At 38.8% G+C, this 18947-nt stretch overlaps 2 protein-coding genes across 2 annotated transcripts; one reads left to right on the top strand and one right to left on the bottom strand.

Moving 5' to 3' along the window:
• The first annotated feature begins 160 nt into the window (after positions 1–160).
• On the top strand, positions 161–8761 carry LOC130098979 (uncharacterized). The gene is made up of 10 exons (XM_056264799.1): positions 161–436; positions 540–775; positions 974–1083; positions 1799–1993; positions 6419–6505; positions 6808–7064; positions 7154–7282; positions 7467–7607; positions 7999–8113; positions 8234–8761. Exons 3-10 carry the CDS (start codon positions 1032–1034, stop codon positions 8452–8454), a joined length of 1197 nt encoding a protein of 398 aa, XP_056120774.1. The 5' UTR covers positions 161–436; positions 540–775; positions 974–1031; the 3' UTR covers positions 8455–8761.
• LOC130098995 (uncharacterized) lies at positions 8748–15648 on the bottom strand. The gene is made up of 6 exons (XM_056264800.1): positions 15266–15648; positions 12255–12396; positions 11488–11635; positions 10933–11181; positions 9487–9751; positions 8748–9004 (listed from the first exon to the last, which is right to left on the bottom strand). Exons 2-6 carry the CDS (start codon positions 12334–12336, stop codon positions 8801–8803), a joined length of 948 nt encoding a protein of 315 aa, XP_056120775.1. The 5' UTR covers positions 12337–12396; positions 15266–15648; the 3' UTR covers positions 8748–8800.
• Between the last annotated feature and the right edge of the window lie 3299 nt (positions 15649–18947).

Here is an 18947-nt window from a genome sequence, read left to right as displayed (position 1 = left end):
ATCTTTTATTCGTCACGTCATACGAATTCGCAATTCAGAGTTTACCAAATTTTAACTTTTAGTGCAGCGAAATTCGAAACTTCCTCGCATGATCTCCCCCACTCGCATTTGTTTGAATGCAAGGCAGTTGGCAACCCTGATATAGCATTAATCAGTCAATTTATTAAAATACCAAAGACTAACATACATTTCATATTTTATGACCATTTTATTGCAGCAGAAGTTTTAAGATTATTTGCCCCATATTCAAATTCACGGGGCCGCCTGCCTAAACGTCCCAACACTGCTGGGCCTTCAGCAAAAAAATCGAAAAGTGTGTCCTACACCCATCGTTTTTTTTGTCTATCAAAAAGAAAGGAATATGAGGTCCCAAGTCCTTCAGTAAAAAACAAATTAGAGAGGGCAGGAATAGGAGAGAAGAGGATAACCTTTCCAGGTAAGACAATAACAAATATAAAAAAAATGCTTCCATTTTAATAATCCAACTCATAATCAGAATTTACATTGCATATGTCTTTTATATTTTATCTTTGTTCTAGACAAATACTGCACTCCACAGGATTTTTCAGACCATCTTTTTCAGCATTTCCCCATCTTGAAAGAGTGTGGCGGTTTCCAGCTCTTGCGATCCAGAGGATCAACGCGTTCAAAAATTTTAGAGACAATACCCTGTCCAGACGATGGCTATTGCCCTGAGTACCTCTTAAGTGAGTCTGTCATGATTGGGCAGGCTGTCATATATATCAGGCCACTCCAGAAAGATATAGATGTGCAGGTAGGTTTAAAAAAAAAAGTTAAAAACTGTGCTTAGTAATATTCTAGAAGTTGGGGAAAAGTTTAAACTACCAACCTTAAGTGATAAGCTACTTTTAAATAAGGTAGTTTAGGATTTTCCCTAAATTAATATTTCTTCTATTTAAAGATAACCCTACTATCTGCTAATGTTTAGGTCTTTTTTATTCTTGTGGTTCAGATTCTTGAGAGTGACCAGCCTATATCCACTGGACCACTGACAGAATGCTTGTACTGCAATGAGAAGTATAGCCTGTCAGAAATACAAGACCATGTTGATGTTTGTGAAAAGTAGGTGACATTTAAACATTCATATACAATATTCAACATTTTATATAAATAGGCACTTTTTTCCCTTTAAAATAATGTATATTTGATGTGGTTCTCTAATCTCTTAATGCAGATTTAACACTTTGGACCTTTTTCACAGACCGTGGTGATGCCTTTCCCCCCCCCCCAAAAAATATTACTTCATAAGAGTAGTGATGTTTTTTTGATTAATGTACATTTTTCCCAACATACTTTACATTATAATTATTGGCCATTCAATTAAAGAAAAAGTTATTACTATTGTGGGAAGGTTTTTAATACTGCTCCTGAAGGAGTGATGTTGAATTTAATATTTTTCACTGCTGTACTGTGATTATGGTTATATCAGGTTACATGAGTCAGGCAAAGTGATATCAGATAACACTGGCAGTACAAGACAGGAAGAAATTGCAGCAACCATGTCAGAGGATAATGCTGAAAGGGAGGAAAGGGCCTCAACATCATTCACTACTGTTTTCTCAGCCAGTACCACCAGCCCATCAGCAGAGCCTGCCACTGAAGGTGTCTCCATCTAAATGAACATACCACTGAACATAGCTTTCTCTGTATTAGCTTTAGCACACAAATCATGTTTTTCTTAAACTATTAAAAAAAAAACAGGCAAGCTGTCAGGGATATTAATCATATCACAGTTCTTTTGATGATTTGTTGTCATCACGTGTCTGTGTTTCCATAGAGTGGAAGATTGAGCCTGATCTTGAAACAGCTGCCCGGCTGTTTCGAAGACATATCTTAAAGAATGCTGAGGACAAACCAGACCTAGTTGTAACACTATATCTACACAGCTGTAAGGATCGGGAACGGGACATGTTAACTTTTTATAAACGTCCTAATATTGATTGGACAAGTCCATTAACAGTAAAACTTAAAGGTATGAATATTTGTTATTCACACCTTTAAGTTTTAGTCTCGGAAAACAGGACATTCTCTTCCATACTGGAATTATTTTAATAGCGGATAAGGCTGAATTTGAACTTAAAACCTGGACATTGACCACCTGATAGCCCTGCTTGCTAGCCACCACCTGGATGCTCTGCTAGCAGCCTTCTACAGGTAGCCCTGTTTCCTAGCCTGCTGCTGGTAGCTCTGCCTGCTAGCCATCACCTGGATGCTCTGCTGCTAGCCTGTTGCTGGTAGCCACCACCTGGATGCCCTGCTGCTAGCTGCCCGTGCTAGCTCCACTTGCTAGCCACCTCCCGGATGCCCTGCTGCTAGCCCCACTTGCTAGCCACTACCGGGATGCTCTGCTGCTAGCCACTACCTGGATGCTCTGCTGCTAGCCCCACTTGCTAGCCACTACCTGGATGCTCTGCTGCTAGCCCCACTTGCTAGCCACCTCCCGGATGCCCTGCTGCTAGCCCCACTTGCTAGCCACCTCCCGGATGCCCTGCTGCTAGCCCCACTTGCTAGCCACTACCTGGATGCTCTGATGCTAGCCCCACTTGCTAGCCACCTCCCGGATGCCCTGCTGCTAGCCCCACTTGCTAGCCACTACCTGGATGCTCTGCTGCTAGCCCCACTAGCTAGCCACCATCTGGATGCCCTGTTGCTAGCCTGCTACTGATAGCCCTACTACTAGCCTGCTACTTTTAGCCCTGCTTGCTAGCTATCACTTGGAAGCCTCCCTGCTAGCCTCCATTCTGTAGCCCTGACTTTCTGACTCCAAGCTACTGCTCACCCCTGTTAAGGCTGTCTTCAACTAAAACTGGTAACTTGACATCATGCATTTGTTTATACTCTTCATACTTTTACAGTCCAGCCCTACACTAGATGAATTTAATATGTCCAAAATGAGAAGTAGTATACTGATACAGTTAAATTATGGTCATTTCTCAATGTCATCTACAAGTCATTATGAGATATACCGCCAGAAAATCAACCTGTGTAACCAAAAAAATTGTTCACAAATTATAAGACTCTGTATCTCCAGAACCTACTGTTGTTAAATGATCATTTTACTGTCTCAGATTACTCTTTTTCTCAGTTCATAGAGAACAGTGGTAATGACAAATATTACCCAGCCAAGCAAAAACTACGCTGTATGATTATGCTTTTATTGTTGTTATCTGGTAATGTTCAGCCCAATCCTGGTCCTGTTCCTGGTCTTCCTAACACTTTGAAATCCTTAGCCACTCCTTCAGATTTGAAAAGCAGACATGGCCTTGGTTTTATACATTTAAACGTTAGAAGCCTTGTCCCTAAAATGGATATGATTAAGATCTGGGCTAATACAACCAATGCTGATATCATTATTATCTCCGAAACCTGGCTTAAAAAATCTGTATCTGATGAACTTATTTCTATTGAAGGTTTTAAAGTTTATAGAACTGATCGGGTTGGTAAAGGAGTTGGGGTTGCCATATATGTGAAATCTAAGTTTATAAGCTCGGTAACCCTATCACTAACTAAAGCTAAACAGTTTGAAATTCTGACCGTGAAAGTGAATATCTCAAAAGACGCTGATATTACAGTAGTTGGGTGCTATAGACCTCCATCTGCTTCAAAGGATGCTTTCCAATCTATATCTGAAATATTACATGAAATGAATGACTCTGAATTTATTCTTATGGGTGATATGAATTGGGACTGGCTTTCTGGGAACTCTGATTGTTTTAAAGATTTGTGTAATGACTTAAATTTAGTGCAACTTATTAATGAACCGACAAGAATAAATCCCAAAACAGAAATAAAATCTACTCTACTAGATCTAATCATAACAAACTCAGTTCATAAATATACCTCAACTGCCGTATTTTGTAATGACGTCAGTGACCATTGTGCAGTCGCCTGTGTAAGAAATACAAAAATCCCCAAGGTAAAACCGCGCATCATCCTAAAAAGACATTTTAAAAGTTTTGAACAACAGGCTTTTCTGCATGATCTGTATCATAGTGAACTCAGCAGGGTGTCTTTGTTTTCGGATGCTGAAATGGCATGGGATATTTTTCATTAAAATTTCAGCTCCATTGTAAATAAATATGTACCAATCAAAAAGTTTAGGATCAGTGGTAAGGATAACCACTGGTTCTCAGACAGTCTATCAGAGCTAATCTGTTTGAGAAATAAAATGTGGGCACAAGCTAGATTCTCCAAATCTTCTGCTGATTGGACTGCATTTAGAACTGTAAGAAACAAGTGTACTTTGATGATTAGAAAGTCTAAATCTGAGTTTTATTTAAAGTCATTCACAGAAAACTTAAACAACCCTTTAAAGTTTTGGAAATCAGTTAAATCTGTGTCGGGTGCACGTGTGACCTCAAACCTCCCTGAACAGATTCTCATCGGTTCAGATGAAATAAAAGACAAAGCAGTCATAGTCAATCAGTTTAATAAACACTTTGTTCAGGCTGGATTCATATTTAATCAAACCGTAAATAAATCTGTCCCATGTCCTGCCATGTCAGCATCTGAAAATGTAAATGTAAATCGTGAATTCTTTAATTTTAAACCGATTTCAGTGTCAGAAGTTCATAAAGCCCTCAGAGACATTGATCACAAAAAGTCAGCAGGTACAGATAATCTGGATCCTTTTCTGTTAAAAGTGGCAGCTGATATTATTGCTGAGCCCATAGCGCATATTTTTAATTTGAGTCTTCTTTCCAACTCTATTCCTAAAAGTTGGAAAGCAGCCTATGTCCTCCCTTTACATAAAGGTGGAGACCCATCAGAATTGAACAATTACCGTCCAATATCAAAACTCTCTGTTCTGTCAAAGATCTTGGAATCATTTGTGAATGTACAGTTAAAACAGTATTTAGCTGACAAAAACATTTTAAATAAATTTCAGTCAGGGTTCAGAAGTGGCCATAGCACTATTACTGCTGCTACATTAGTGACAAATGATATTATTGGGGCCTTAGATAAGAAGCAACACTCTGCTGCATTATTTATTGATCTGTCGAAGGCATTTGATTCAGTTGATCATGGATTGTTATTGACCAAACTATGTTCAGTTGGTTTAAGTGAGAAGGCTGTTGCATGGTTCCAAAATTATTTTGTAGATCGTACTCAATGTGTTTATGCTGAAGGTTATAAATCTGATTTTCTTGAGATAACTAAAGGTGTCCCTCAAGGATCAATCTTAGGACCCATTCTGTTTTCAATTTTTATAAATGATTTGGATAGAGATGTTCAAGCCAAATTACATTTATATGCTGATGATACAGTGGTTTACACCCAGGCTTCCACCATTTCAGTAGCAGTGCACGAACTTCAGACTGCATTTCAGGCATTGCAAAACACATTACTGAGTCTAAAACTGGTTTTAAATACACAGAAAACTAAGTTTATGGTCTTCTCAAGAGCTCGAGCTCAGCTACTTGACAACTGTGGCCTCTTGTCCTTAGATGGGAAATCAATTGAGAGAGTGTCTTCATACAAGTACTTGGGCATATGGATAGATGATAAGCTCACCTTCAATGAACATATCACTGCTTTAGTCAAGAAACTTAAAGTCAAGCTCGGCTTCTATTTCAGAAACAAATCTTGTTTTACTTTTAGTGCTAAGAAGGAACTTGTGGAAGCTACTTTTCTGTCGGTAATTGATTATGGAGATATATTGTACATGCATGCTGCATCCTCCATCTTGCGTCATGTTGATTCAGTTTACCATGCATCACTACGATTCATAACAAATACAAAGTCCCTTACCCATCACTGCATTCTTTATGATTTAGTTGGTTGGACATCACTTAAAATTCGTAGACAGCAGCACTGGTATATTTTTATTTATAAAGCTATACTTGGCAAACTTCCACTGTACCTCTGTAACCTCCTCTCTGTCTGCTCTGGTACCTATCAGCTACGCTCCTCAAAGTGGTTGCTCTTTAACGTGCCACGAGTTACAACCGAATTGGGAAGAACTGCTTTCTCTTATTTAGCACCTTGGGGGTGGAATAATCTACAAAAAAAGCTAAGGTTAGAAACCCTTATGTCCATTAATGAATTTAAAACTACTGTAAAGAGTGTTGTGATGGAGACATGTTCTTGTTTTTCTTAAGAGTCTCATTGTGTTCTTTTTATACTACTTTTATCATGAAATTGTAATTTGGTGTTTGTTATGTATGCATTTGTTGTGATTTGGCTGCTACCTTGGCCAGGTCTCTCTTGTAAAAGAGATTCTGAATCTCAATGGGACCTCCTGGTTAAATAAAGGTATAATAATTTGTATATAAAAGCATTTCATATATGATGAAGCACTCTGCATACTACTTGTTTCTTATTTTACTATTTGGTTTTATTTGAGTTTTAGTAATGTGTTTTTTATGTACATTGTATGTAATCTGTTTAAAAACAGGAGATGCTGCATTAGGGGATGGAGTAACACGGCACTTTTTTACCTTGATAATGGAAAAGCTCCACAATGGATTTGAACTTGACATTGGTAAGTTACAATTTCCAGAATTAAGTGAGTTAAGGAAGATAAAATGTGTCTGTAAAGTTAGTATACAATTTTAACAGTTGAACGTATCTTTGACATACCATTTCTTTGACCTCCACTTTAGTTAGGGTAAAGGGTATGCAAATACAGAATGACATTTTAAGAAAAAAAAACATTTGAAGTTTATTAAAATTTTAAAACAAAAAAAAATGTTTTACTCAATTTAATAAGTATGAGCATAGTTAATAGAAGGGTTTATTAAGAATGGTCATCTAAGTGCATTTTTCTTGTTCTAAATTTACCAGATAACTGTGGGAAAACACTTTTATTCAACGGAGCAGATGATCACAAGGTTCCTTCGACATCTAGAGCACTTTTGGATGGTGACCTGTTCAGAGTTGTGGGAAGAATGATTGGACATTCATTTATTAATGGAGGTCCACTCTACTCAGGACTTAGTGCAGCTTTCTTCCCCCTTTTAAGTGGCAGTAAAAAGGATGAATCTCCAATTCTGGAATTGAAGGACTGTCCTGATACAGATGTGATTGAAGTTGTGTCCCTTGTATGTATACTCTGTCTTTTGTCTCTGTGGAAAAACATACATTTTAACAAGTTTAAGTCTTACATTTTCACATTTTGTATAAATCATAGCTGGAAAGCCAGAATGAATTGAATCCGAACGAAATGGACAGTATCAACAATCTGGCCATCAGTTGGGACCTGCCAGCAGTCAACAACATCAACAGAAGATGGTTGGCAGAAACCATTCTCTACCATGGGGTATGTATTATATTATTTAAAAGTGAAAGCTGTTAACTGCCATTGGATATGCTACTTCACTGTCTCTACCACTACAAAAGAAAAAGAATCTTCATGCAAGTAGTTAGGACAAAGGTTTATCATGGTATTTATCATGGCTTGCATGGCATTTGTCCTACTTGTATGGTTTATGGTTAATTTCTAGGTTGTTGGTCGACGTGAAAAACAGATCTCACAGCTGCGGAGAGGACTCAAAGATACTGGTGTTTTGAGAATGATAAAAGAACAACCCAGTCTAGCTGCAGTACTGTTTCCCAGATCTTCTGCACTAGTGCTGGAACCAGAGGTCTTTTTTACTTTATTTATTTTTTATTGATGCTTGCAGTAAATGAACTGGGCTGGTAAAAGCTTACTAAAATGCAAGAAGGGGGAGGGCAGTTTCTAATAAAACACTAGGTAGTTGAATTAATTACTGATATAGTTTTTGGGTAACGCTTCCTTTTACAGTACAGTACTTACGTGTACTTACAGTACAGTACTTACCTAAAAAAGTACTGGCTAATATAATTACATGAGTTAGGGGTAGGTTCAGGGTTAGTACATAGTTATTACCCAGTAATTGTAATTACTATAAGTACGTAGTAAGTACATGGGTAACAGGACTGTAAAAGGAAGCGTTACCAATTTTTGCAGCCCTGTGTTTAGGCTTGTATTCAATGCTGCTATCTTTGTATTAGATGATACTTAAGAGAGTCATCTGGCCAGAACCAGACAGTGATGAAGATGAGTCCCAATTCAACCTGGAGCAATCTTGTGATGTTACGGCCTTCTTGCGTGAATATATTCAAACAGGTAAAACAATTGTGCTTGTAATTTTTTTAAGTTTAATGCGCGTTAAATGTTCAGCAGCAGATGATTGTATGTGTAGGAATGATGCAATAGAAATGTTGTGTTTGACCCAAACTGATGCAGGATCACCTGCTGAACTGTGCGAGTTGCTGAAGTTTTGGACTGGCTGGGCTGTTCTGCCTCAACATCTGTATGTTGAAGTATCACCTGACCTGTCATTGCCAGTGGCTTCAACCTGCCTCACAACACTTAAACTTCCTTTAAGATGCAGAACCTTTCTTGCATTTACACAAGCCATGAGAGCATCAGTTTCATCCACAAGGTTTGGCTTTGGCCTTGTCTGAGTTGTTACATTTAAAATTGTTCATGAACTGATAAATGCATGTTTGGGGAAAAAAATGTAATGACGTGTTTGTCGTCTTCAGTATTTTTATTATTTTCATACATTTTTCTTTTTTTAATGCATGTTCTTGAAAGGAACTTTCCCAGTTTTGCATTGTTTGAAATTCTTACGAGTTAAATGAAGTTAACATAAGAACAAATTAAATACAAATGTTAATAAGAAAACATTACTCTTGTTTCTCACAAAGCCTTAATGCAGTTAAGGCATTTCATTCACAATGTTACAATAAACTCACCAAAAGAATGTCAGTTCATGGTGTCAGTCCTCAATGCTCAAAACAAGAACATCTAATATCTCAACATCTCTGTCAGTTGTGCCACTGTGGAATTATAAACATTCACTGTGTCATTTAGGGGAACATCCCGGTCGGGAAGACCTGAAATCTCCTCTGCAGTGAGGCTGCGTGGCAACTGCACATCTGGGATTGAAATGCTGTTTGCATCTTCCATGGCATGTGGTCCATCCCAGTCAACACCATAGTCCTCATCAACCTTAAAAAAAATATTATGCAATTATATTATGCAAAATAACAAGCGTTTATGTGCCACCAAGGCATAAATGTATTGTTCTGATGTAGTTCTGATATTCAATTTAATTTAATCAATCAATAATACTATTGATCAGCATTACCAAACGTGGACGTTTTATTATTTTAATTAATACTGTGGAGCTGCTTTGATACAATCTGTGTTGTGAGAAGCGCTGTACAAATATTCCTGACATATTCTTGACTTATGAGTGAGGAAATTAAATTGAATAATTTGTTAAATAAGACTTCCCGAATGTCCCAACTTCGAGACATTTAGTGGTTTAATGCAGTGCTTCAGTTCTCAAACAAAATCCTGGGGTTTGAGATGGAGACAAAACGTGCCCATGGGGGATGTGCCTCCAGAACAGGTTCTGAAAGCACTGGTTTAATGGATCAGCATAAGAGTAAATGTTATTGTTCTTGAGTTTAAATGTGCAAACATACAGTCCCTAAATCATCGGCAGCATCTCTGTTTTGCAGCCACAGTTGATATGGAGATCGACCGTTCTCCGTTCTCAGTCTGTGCAAATTCCATGCTTCTTTAAAAGTGTTAAGCTGATGTTGTAACTGGGAGGAAAAGGTCCAATGCAGAGCGAAAAGGTGGATCTCATCATCAGGGTTCAACAGTCCAGTCACTTCCAAATGGTAAAACAATGCGTGGAACAAATCAAGGACTTGTGTGTATACATCTCGCCAAAGACGTTCAATCCTAAAAAAAAAGATAATGAAAACAAGTATCACACTACGATCACTAAAATTCATAACCTTTTTATAGATCAAAGCCATCTCTGTGCGTTTATATTTGAATTTGACAGGTGTTTGAATAGTCTTGACCACGGGTGTCCAATCCAGGACCTGGAGATCTACCTACCTTCAAAGTTCAGCCCCAACCCTGATCACACACAACTGCACCTAATTAGACTAAGCTAATTAAGATCTTTAGGAGCACTTGAAAATTACAGGCATGTTTGATTTGGAGCAGAATATCTGTTCCAAACAGATACAGTTTGACATTCTGTGCGAACAGAATATCTGTTCCTGGATAGGCAGATATCCAGGAACAGGAGACTGGACTACCTCCATATTTGACCATGAAGATGGTGCACTGTAAAAAAAAAAGTTGCCTGTAAAACTGTTGTATATTGCTGTAAAATTGTTAAGAACAAAACTGTAAAGCAATTTTAGAGCAATTAACAACAGTTTTACACGACTTTATTAGCAACTTTTTTGCCAGTAAATTGAACTAAAGCTTGATGATTAATGTACTTTCCTGCAGGACAGTCATCCCAAAGATTTTTCAAGCAAGGAATGGGCCAAGATTGCAGTAGAAAGGTGACAGATGCTTCTAAGCACTTACAGGCTGCGTTTGTGAAGAGGTTATAAAGATTAAATTATTCTGCGTTACGTTCTCAGAATCACTCCAATGTGTCTTAATAAACTTTCTATAATAGTTTACTGATGCCTTTGTTGAAGGCATCAAAGGTATTGTTTTGCATAAAATTTTGTTTTTGGCAGTAAAATGACTTGCCGGTCATGGGGTTGAATAATTTTGATTTCAACTGTACATATGTGATAGAAATGGTGTCCATCAAAGAAAGCCAATCTTTAGCATTAATTTTGATTATGGCTTTTCGAGGATGCGTGTATGGAGCAAGTGGTGGTTTGTTGTCTCACTAATTGTGTCATCAGGTTCTGCGCTACTATTGGTTTTTGATTTCACAGTTGTTGTAAGGAGAAGACACTGCATGACTGTGCCAGAATTTCGCCAGAGGTAAAATGTGATTGTTATGGAATTAATCATCAGTTAGTGAACATTATGTCAAGCAAACATAAATAAATATATAGGTAAAGCATTATGATTTCAAACCATACAAGTAATTTTTCAATTACCTCTGATTGTGAACGCTCCTTCCCGTAATGTGAGAATTGCGGTTTTCTCCACGGTTCTGTACCATAAATTGAGCCACCTCAATGTTTTCTCCTCCTTTATCTGAACGAACACGATATGGCAACCCATACTGGCTAACAGCACCAAGGAAAGCATCCAGCACAGTGGTGGCATTATTGTTAGTAGCAGCATTCAGATATACTACAAGACGACTAAACCCATCAATACCTCCATGGATCACGAATCGCCAGCTGATTTTAGACAAAAAGGATGAGAGACAAGAAAAGAACATCAGAGTTACATTTTGACTAGAAAATGTCCATGACTTTTTCTATCACCACCCTTATAAATCTGTCTTGTATATAATTTAATAATTAATATAATTATAACAACAATGTTGTCATTCAAAGTATAATGCTTAATATTATTGTCTCACAGTATATGTGCAGTAAATGAAAATATGTAGGTCCCTCACAAGGAGATCATAATATTTGGGGGTCCTTGGCATGAAAACATTTGACAATCCCAGTTGGGTGCCATCCAAAAAATCGTATTACCGTATTAATTTGTGATTTCCATCTATATGCCACATGCAATTCGGAGCAGGAACTGAGTACTGTCTGCGATGAAGAGTCCGGTTAGTCAGGGCTCGAAGTTGTGTTCCCTCTGGGTCCACTCTGTGTAGTGATTCACGTACCCTAAAAACTTCAGATGATGAAATATTGTGATTTTTGTAATGTTGCGTTTGCTTAAAGTTAATTAGAGTTGGGTAAAATCACTTCTACTTGATGCAAAGTAAATACAAGAATTTCAAAAAGAGAGTTACTGAGATAAAAAATAATATTGATAATGACTAATGGTTTTTATATCTTCCAGAACTGAACTGGACTTAATGTTTGTGTGTACACACCAAATATCTTATTAGCTATCTGGTTAGTGTAGACTGAAGGCAGGTTTATACTTCTACATTGGACCAAAGCCGTTTGCTCTGTGTAGCTACGATGGTTACACCTCTCCATTATATGATTGCATGTTATTTACGCAGAATGCAAGTGCATATATATAAGGAAAAGCTCATAAAACATGAATCTAAATAACAATTAGTCATCATAACGTAAAATACCTGCTTCTGCTGCATTTTACTCCTGTAGTCGACACCACTGGTTTGGCTGTATACTTGCAGAACAATACAAACACACCAAGGCAGAGCTATAAATGCAAACAGCCACGTAGGGCACCTCATATAGAGGCTATGCAGGTCTGCCATAGGTCCGACATAGAAGTATAAATCAGCCTGCAAGTATGTAAACAAAAACAAACTTACACTGAATCAAATGTCCACTTGCTTGGAGAAAAGCTCTCATCATACGGTACCCACACCGTGGGTGCTCCCTTTGAATTTCCATCACCAAACTGTCCAGTTCTGTATTGTCAATGCCAGAATTTCAAAGTACAACTCTGAAACTCTGCAGAACAAGTGCATAATAGAGTGATATATTTAGCATTAGATGCATCAGATATTTTATGATTTTATGTGATGAACAGAATTGTGTAAAACCCTATACACATATGTCTGTTTCTTAGTTATTCATGTCATATCTGAATGTCCTAGTTTAATTTCTACCCATCAGATTATTCTATTCAATTGTACAAAGCAGGTCTAAATACATCAGTCACACAGGATAAGACTTGCCGGTAGTAGTATGTTTGTATGTAAATCAATTGTTACTTCTGAAATGAATTGAAGTAGATAACTATTAACAGTTACTACATTTTTTTAATGCCTTTTTTATTAAAATCCCCTTGTCATGATTCTGCCCTCGTGTCCTTGATTTTCTCTAGTCTTGAGGCAGGATCATGACAGAATCATGTTTTGTGTGCAAGCACATGGTCTTGTGTTTTGAGCCATGTGCTTGTGTTGTCTCGTTACGTTACCCCGCCCCCTTGTTATCCTTGTCTCGTCATTTTTGTCTAGTCAGTTTTACCTGTCCTTGTCTAGTCAGCTTCACCTGTCTTTGTCATTAGTGTCTCCCTATTTAATCCCCTTGTGTTTGCTGTCCTGTGTCGGTACATTGTCAAACATTGTGAGTTATTCTCTGTGAGTATTTTGTCTGAAACCTGTTTATTGAGAATTGTGAGTTTGTTTCCTGTCAAGTCAGAGTCTTCGTTTGTCATCGTGTCTTAGTCTACCTCCAGTCCTGTTTTGCCCCATCGTGGGTTTTGTTTTCTGTTTTGTCATCATTAAACCCCTTTTGAGTTATTTGCTGTCTGCGCATGGGTTCGTTCCTCCATCCACATGACAGAATGTACCGACCAAAGAAGAACCCAGCAGACCGTTTGTCCTTCTCTGCCAAGCATCGTCCGGACCCCCTTGAAGAAGTCTGGTTGTCTTCCCCCCTCAACAAGAAGAGTGTCACCCTTCCATACTCACCCGAGGGTGAGTGGATCTTGTCAAACTTCTCTCGACTGTATGACCAATTCTCCCGGGAGGAGTCCGAGGTGGCATCCTCGAGGTCTTCACCTTCTGCCTGCCTACCTATCATTCCCGAGGGTCGAATGATAGGCGTCGCGACGCTTGGGGACCAGGCTGGTTCCCCCACGACTCCTGGCACTCCGTCTACCCCCTTCGGTCTTCGAGGGAGACGGTCCTCGTGGGACTCTCCTTCAGAGTCCTCAGCGACAGAGTCAATCCTGCCTGAGAAAGCCCCTCCTTCGCCCGACACAGTTCCCGCTGTGCTTCCCCAACCCGTCTCAGTTCCGGCTATAGTCTCTGCTTCGCGACCTAGGAGAAAGAGGAGGAAGAGGGGAGCCTCCCGTTCTTCGCCCGCTGCAGTCACAGAGCCCGCTGCAGACACAGAGCCCGCTGCAGACACAGAGCCCGCTGCAGACACAGAGCCCGCTGCAGACACAGAGCCCGCTGCAGACACAGAGCCCGCTGCAGACACAGAGCCCGCTGCAGACACAGAGCCCGCTGCAGACACAGAGCCCGCTGCAGACACAGAGCCCGCTGCAGACACAGAGCCCGCTGCAGACACAGAGCCCGCTGCAGACACAGAGCCCGCTGCAGACACAGAGCCCGCTGCAGACACAGAGCCCGCTGCAGACACAGAGCCCGCTGCAGACACAGAGCCCGCTGCAGTCACAGAGCCCGCTGCAGACACAGAGCCCGCTGCAGTCACAGAGCCCGCTGCAGACAGCGCTTCTTCCGAGTCAGATTTGAGCGCTTCATCCGAGTCTGTGTTCATGTGTACCGAGTCTGATTCAGTGAGTTCAGTTCCCGCTCCACAGCCGTCTGCTACGTCCCCTGTTCTTTGTCCTGTTCCTTTTTCCGCTGTTTCCCCAGTCAGAAGTCTTGTCTCGCCACCCTCAGCTTCCCCTGTCGTGATTCCCTCTCCGTCGTCCACTGTTCCTCCTGTCCCTAATCAACCCCGGACTGTTTCCTCCAAGACTCCTCATGTGTCCCGATCCAAACCTGCCCGGAATCCTCGTCCCAAGCCCTCATCCCGTGGACCTAAGACCCCCAGCACACCCATCCACCCTGGACCACCCCCCATGAACTCTGTGTTTCCTCCGCCACCTCTTCCTTGTTTGTTATTTTTATTGTTTCATCCGAACCCTGCTGTTGTGTTTTCGTGTTTGCCACTACTGTTATTTGTCATGTTTTGTTGGTTTGTGTCGATGTCTCAGTCTGTCTTGTCCCGTGTTTGATGTCCCCTTGAGGAGCGTCTGGTAGCCGCTCCTTAAGGTGGGGGTTCTGTCATGATTCTGCCCTCGTGTCCTTGATTTTCTCTAGTCTTGAGGCAGGATCATGACAGAATCATGTTTTGTGTGCAAGCACATGGTCTTGTGTTTTGAGCCATGTGCTTGTGTTGTCTCGTTACGTTACCCCGCCCCCTTGTTATCCTTGTCTCGTCATTATTGTCTAGTCAGTTTCACCTGTCCTTGTGTAGTCAGCTTCACCTGTCTTTGTCATTAGTGTCTCCCTATTTAATCCCCTTGTGTTTGCTGTCCTGTGTCGGTACATTGTCAAACATTGTGAGTTATTCTCTGTGAGTATTTTGTCTGAAACCTGTTTATTGAGAATTGTGAGTTTGTTTCCTGTCAGAGTCTTCGTTTGTCATCGTGTCTTAGTCTACCTCCAGTCCTGTTTTGCCCCATCGTGGGTTTTGTTTTCTGTTTTGTCATCATTAAACCCCTTTTGAGTTATTTGCTGTCTGCGCATGGGTTCGTTCCTCCATCCACATGACACCCCTTGTCAGAATTCGGGAATAAACTCAGAGATTATGGCCTTGAGGTATTTGTGTAAAATCATTAAAATATATTTAAGTTATTTACTTCAGTCCACACTGCTGCATTCGTCGATGTACCGTCCATCGACTAACTCCATACAAGGCCGCGATATCTTTAACTTTTAACCCATACATAAGATACCCCTCTATAGCCTTGCCAGGGATCTCCACGGCTGGTCTCCCCACTCCCCTAGGCCTATCCGAATACAATTGTTCTTCCACCACCTTTAAGAGGTCAGCAGCCAAACGGGTGTCGGCGCCTGATAAGGCAGAAAATTCTCCCAGACGCTCCAAAAGCGTACTGGTTCTATCACCTACATACGCGTAATAATCTTCGGAAATACTACCGTTTCTCTGTTCACGCTCCACTTCATCTGCTAGTGAATTTAACGCTCGTATTAGCTCTGCCGCCGCCATTTTTCCAACACTTCTAAAAACACGTAACATAGCAACATGTTATGTTTACCTGTTGCCGAGCCCCGCCTTGATGCAGTGATTGGCAGGGCGGGAGGGGGCGGAGACGTGATTGGCTCGGAATGCATTTTCAATGTGCACATTGAATTTTGCTACATTCATTGCGGGACATTTAATGAAAATGCAATCGCAAGTGTATTGACTGTGAGTGTAAATGCAATTAAGAAAAATAACATTTGAATGATCATTTTGCCACAGTTTTTGCTTGAACATGTTACACATATCTAAACATTTCTGTAATACATTTTAATTTTAATTTTGCAACTTATAAAGCGTTTCAATATGCAAATTAAAACTAGTGTGTGAAATGGCAAATGTAAATTTTGTAATTTCATTTTCATTTACATTTTGCACCAAACGTTGCTAGAATGTTAATGTAAAATGTAAATTTAAATACAGAATGCATTGCCATTTTACATATTGCATTGTCATTTTGCATATTACATGTCAAATTGAATAATGCTACCCATATGCTTCCATAGATACGCACTGTTACAGACGAAATAAAAGAACATTTCTTTGACTAGTTTTGGATAAAGTTTTTCAAATCAAATAAGCATCAAATAAGCTTCAAAATATAGACATCAAATAAGCTTATGTTTTGTCAATAAACTAATCAACTAAGATGTTTGTTCCAATGCAAGCTATATCAAAATAATGAATCCTCAACTTTGAAATATGTATGATCAAACTAAGACATTTATGGAAAAAGACTATTTTCTTTTCAAGATGTTTCCAACTCTAACTTTGAACTGAAATAAAACCATGTCTATATGGTGAAGGGTGTGTGATAGAAGTGTCCAGAGTATGCACCCTGTATTTTAAAGAAGAACATTTAATTATTTGCGATACATTATTCATTCACAAAGAATTCAGGGACATTATTCATTTCCCTAAAGGTTAGAGTTTTCCTCATTTTTTAAATTAAGGCATTAAGATTTTTTATTCCTCTTCTTAGTCAACTTTAGCATGGGTGTTTTCACTTATTCTAAGCAGTGTGTGTGTGTGTGTATATACACTACCGTTCAAAAGTTTGGGGTCAGTGAGAATTTTATTTTTATTTTTTGGAGGAAAGAAATCAATACTTTTATTTATCAAGGAATAATTAATTTGATCGAAAGTGACAGTAAAGACATTTATAATGTTACAAAAGTCTTTTGAACTTCCTATTCATCAAAGAATCCTAGAAAAAAAAAAAAAAAAAATTGTACAACTGACAGACCAACAACTGTTTCAACATTGATAATAATAATAAATGTTTCTTGAGCATCAAATCCTCATATTATACTGATTTGTGAAGGATCATTTGACACTGAAGACACTGACACTGGTGATGCTGAAAATTCAGCTTTGATCACAGGAATAAATTACACTTTACTATATATTCACACAGAAAACAGCTGATTTACACTGGAATAATATTTAATACTATAACCGATTTTTGTTGTATTTTTAATCAAATAAGCGCAGCCATGGTTAGCAGAAGAGAATTCTTTTAAAAGTATTTAAAATCGTACCGACCCCAAACTTTTGAACGGTAGTGTATATATAATTAAAAAGCAATTTTAACCAGAAACCAGTCCTTTGTTGTGTATCTTTGGATTATGTTGTGTTGTAAATAAATCCAAACAATCTAAAAGCCATTCTTTTTTAAATCTCCTCATTCTTTGTGCAAGGCTCCACATAAGGGCCTGATAGCACCTAATAGGGCCATTATGGGAGGGTCTTTGTCTTTCTCAGGTGTGAAATGCCATACATATTAATGAGAGATCACGCCTCCTCGCATAAAGCTTTCTCACACTAAACATGTCATACACATTATAAAAGACTTTATTGACTTATCTGAATGAGTAGTCAGGATGATTCTCACATAGTTTTGGAGCAAATATTCTAGGCTATGTGATACAATTTTCAAAAGTCTTGTGAATAAATAATCAATATGTGTTTTGTGGCCTTATTTCAGAAACTTTTATTTTTAAGTTTTTCAATAACCATGCATAAATAATATTCTCTCAAAAATACAAACATGTACATACATGTTGCTCAAATATTATGGTAGCCCCGTTTGTGCTATATAGAGTGAATTTACACCGTTGCCATTAACATGTTTATAAATAACTGAAAAAAGCACAAATGTCAGTGCATGTCAAAACATCCCAAGGGCCTCAAAAAACCCTTGGTCCCCAGAGGGTTAACTTGACCAGTTGTCTCAGGTTGAGAGAGTTTGATTTAATTCGCTAGAGTTAAATGCACTTTATATGGTGTAACTGTTTACTTTTCTTACAAAGATAATACTTGAGGTGCAGGACAAACCTCTTGCTGTCTGTCGACGTGCAATAAATATCGAAAGTTACGTACAAACACCTGTCTGTTCTACTCATTTCAACTGACTTGTGAAAACTGCTAAAAAAAAAATCCAAATTCTTTGACATATAGCAACTTTTTTTTAACAGTAACGCAAATAGTTACTTTCCCTGGTAACGAGTTACTTTTATTATAGAGTAATTCAGTTACTAACTTAGTTACTTTTTGGAACAAGTAGTGAGTAACTATAACTAATTACTTTTTTAAAGTAACGTTCCCAACACTGCCTATGACACTACTTATGCTAAAATAGTGACTTATGCGTAATGTAGCCTATTTTGTTTGCGAATAACTGCTTAGGTTATATAACGAGAAATATATTTCAGGCTCCGGTAAAAGAGGTCTAAATACAATATATTTTTTATATAATTAAATGTTCAGTTTTGGTTAGCCTATGACACTATATCATGCGTAAATAACTGAATACAGGTGTAAATGTTTGAAATGTAGTGATGTGTCGTTCGCGAACGATCCGTTCATTGCGTGTAGGCCTATCACTAAATGCGTGCGGTCTATATGGCCCATCAACAGATATTTCTCCATCCCATGGCCCATCAACAGATATTTACATACATTGTGCATCCATACCCATTAATTGTCCATCAGTTTACTTTGGATAATGTATGCTAACAGTTTTTTTTTTTTTTTTAGGAATGTGTTTGCATCATGCTCTCCTTCTCCAGCACCTCGCAGAGGGACACGCAGGTGTCGTTCAGTTCTCAGTGCGATCGAGAATCATACTGAGTAAGTGCACAGACGTAATATTTTACAGATGAAATTTAGCCTAATTGTGTTAACATCGTCATAATGTAAAAGTAGGCTACCTATTCTTGTGTGAAATTACAACAAAAAAAATTTATCCATGGCAATTAGTGATTGATAATGATAAT

Source organism: Rhinichthys klamathensis, unplaced genomic scaffold, assembly GCF_029890125.1.
Source record: "Rhinichthys klamathensis goyatoka isolate OS25496 unplaced genomic scaffold, OSU_Roscu_1.1 h1tg000011l_1, whole genome shotgun sequence".
NCBI lineage: Eukaryota > Metazoa > Chordata > Actinopteri > Cypriniformes > Leuciscidae > Rhinichthys > Rhinichthys klamathensis.
This window is presented reverse-complemented; position numbering and strand designations above follow the sequence as displayed.